Source organism: Crocuta crocuta, unplaced genomic scaffold (assembly GCF_008692635.1).
Source record: "Crocuta crocuta isolate KB4526 unplaced genomic scaffold, BGI_CrCroc_1.0 scaffold73, whole genome shotgun sequence".
In the NCBI taxonomy this organism is placed as follows: domain Eukaryota; kingdom Metazoa; phylum Chordata; class Mammalia; order Carnivora; family Hyaenidae; genus Crocuta; species Crocuta crocuta.
This window is the reverse complement of record NW_027529443.1, coordinates 743,302-745,640: the sequence shown is the minus strand read 5'-3', so window position 1 is coordinate 745,640 and position 2,339 is coordinate 743,302. Positions and strand designations below refer to the sequence as shown.

The following is a 2,339-nucleotide window of genomic DNA, read 5'->3' as shown; positions in this document are numbered from 1 at the left end:
CCTAGCACTTCGCCAAGCCAGGCACCCACCAAGGGGCATGCTGCTGCCAAGGCCAGATCTCTGCTGACCTCTTTTCTGGATCTCTCCCAGAGCCTCCCACTGCCTGCTTGGCCTCTCTCCAACCCCTCTTCATAGCCCGTTTCCCATAAGTCTCCAGGGCACGCAACTTCCTCCACCCTGGCCCCCCACTCCTCCTCCATCCATCCTCCTCCAGCTTTTCCACTATTCCCTCTAAAGATTTCTCTAGCTTCCCATCCCCTTCTCTTCTGCCCACTGCCTCCCCCTCCCCCCCGCAGGGGCCCCCAGGTCAGCGGCGGCCGGCTGCGTGGGTCCGCTGGTGGCGGATGAGGTCGGAGCTCTGCGAGAAGGCCTTTCCACAGTCATCGCACTTGTAGGGCCGCTCCCCGCTGTGGACCCGGTGATGCTGCAGCAGCGTGGACGAGCGGCAGAAGCCCTTGCCGCACACGGCGCACCTGTAGGGCCGCTCGCCCGTGTGGGAGCGCTGGTGCTGAATCAGCGTGGAGGAGCGGTTGAAGGTCTTGCCGCAGTCGGGGCAGCTGTAGGTGCGGCCTGGCAGGTGGGTGCGGGCATGGATGGCCAGCACAGAGCTCTGGCCGAAGCGCTTGCCGCACTCAGGGCACTTGAAGGGCTTCTCGCGAGCGTGGCTGCGGGCGTGGGGGATAAGTGCCGAGCGCTGCGAGAAGCTCTTGCCGCAGATGCCACAGCTGAAGGGCCTTTGCCCGGTGTGCACCCTCTGGTGACTGCGCAGGGAAGAGTTCTGGCTATAGCACTTGCCGCACTCGGGGCAGCTGTAGGGCCGCTCGTGGCTGTGGGTGCGCTGGTGCCGCAGGAGGTAGGAGCTGTCACCGAAGGCCTTGCCACAGTGCGGGCACTTGTAGGGCTTCTGACCAGAGTGGGTGCGCTGGTGGCGAAGCAGGTAAGAGCTGTCAGCGAAGGCCTTGCCGCAGCGGGGACACTTGTAGGGCCGCTCTCCCGTGTGGGTGCGCTGGTGTTTGATGAGGTCAGAGCTCTGGGAGAAGGCCTTGCTACAGACCTCACATTTATAGGGCTTCTCACCCGTATGGATGCGCTGGTGCTGGATCAGGGTGGAGCCCCGCCCGAAGCTCTTTCCACAGATGCCACAGATATTAGGCCGAGGGCCCTGCCCACCCCTGGCCCGGCCACCTCGCCGGCCTGGCCCCCTAAGGGTTCCGGTCAGGCCCAGGGGATTCTGGAGCATCTCAAACTGGGGTGTAGCCAGTAGGGCCCCTGTGGGCATCTCAAAAGGTGGCCCTAGGGGCAGGGCCCCCGTGGGCTGCTCCCCAAATCCCTGGGTGAAGGAGTCCAAGGGATGGACTCCCAAGGGGATGCTCAAGGGATTCTTTTCCTCTGGATTCAGAAGCATCTCAGCACCTTCCTGAAATTTGGAACTTTGAGCTTCAAATTCAGGGCTTTGGGTTTTGAACGGAGGGTTCTGGGGCTCATACCCTGGGCTCTGGGGTTCATACCCAGGGCTCCGGGGTTCATAGCCAGGGCTCTTGGGTTCATACCCAGGGCTCCGGGGTTCATAGCCAGGGCTCTTGGGTTCATACCCAGGGCTCCGGGGTTCATATCCAGGGCTCTTAGGTTCATAACCAGGGCTCTGAGGCTCATACCTAGGGCTTTGGGGTTCAAACTCAGGGCTCTGAGAACCTGATTCAGGGCTTCTGGGTGCAAATTCAGGGCTTGGGGGCACAAACCCAGGGCTTCGGGACTCAAAACCTGGGCTTTCGGGCTCAAACCTGGGGCTTTGGGGTTCAAACTCAGGGCTTTGTGGCTCAAACCCAGGGCTCTGGGGCTCAAGCCCAAAGGGTATCTCTTCGACCTCATAGTCCCCAGTGCCTTCTTGTTGAGACATTTCTTCTTCCTCATTCTCACTCCCGTTGCCTGCAGGATCAGAGAATTACAGAAAACCCATAATATGTGGGGCCTGGAAGGTCATTAGGTCCCAACACTAGTAGTCACAAACCTCTCCCTCCTTCTCCAGCAGGGTCGCTGGCCCTTGAGCAGGTGCTGAAATTCCCACCTCCCCCTCAGCCGACCCAGGACGTCCAGTCCCCGCCTCCGCCTCCTCCAAGTCCCAGGTGTCCAAGCCCACGGCTCTCTACCCCTCCCACGGCCCACAGCCCCCTCTCCCGCTCCCAGACACGCTCCTCGGACAGGCGCTCCCTCCCTCACCTTTGAGGGACCCTTCGGGGCTCCCCACTTCATCAGGACTTTGCACATCCCCGGGCTCGAGGCCCCACGGCGACGCCTCCCGTTCCATCCCCGCCGGCTCCCAGTGCTGCGGCGGCGGCGAT

General features: G+C 62.2%; 1 protein-coding gene across 1 annotated transcript; it reads right to left on the bottom strand.

Annotated features, from left to right (window-relative positions):
• Positions 1-6: 6 nt before the first annotated feature.
• LOC144228523 (zinc finger protein 768-like) lies at positions 7-2,333 on the bottom strand. The gene is made up of 2 exons (XM_077760350.1): positions 2,218-2,333; positions 7-1,926 (listed from the first exon to the last, which is right to left on the bottom strand). Exons 1-2 carry the CDS (start codon positions 2,303-2,305, stop codon positions 308-310), a joined length of 1,707 nt encoding a protein of 568 aa, XP_077616476.1. The 5' UTR covers positions 2,306-2,333; the 3' UTR covers positions 7-307.
• Between the last annotated feature and the right edge of the window lie 6 nt (positions 2,334-2,339).

What these genes read in the sequence shown, in the direction of transcription:
- LOC144228523 (XM_077760350.1), bottom strand. Translation starts at nt 2,305, where the DNA reads ATGGAACGGGAGGCGTCGCCGTGGGGCCTCGAGCCCGGGGATGTGCAA. An exon ending in CCCCGAAGGGTCCCTCAAAG is followed by an intron (nt 1,927 to 2,217) that starts GTGAGGGAGGGA and finishes CTGATCCTGCAG; the next exon opens with GCAACGGGAGTGAGAATGAG.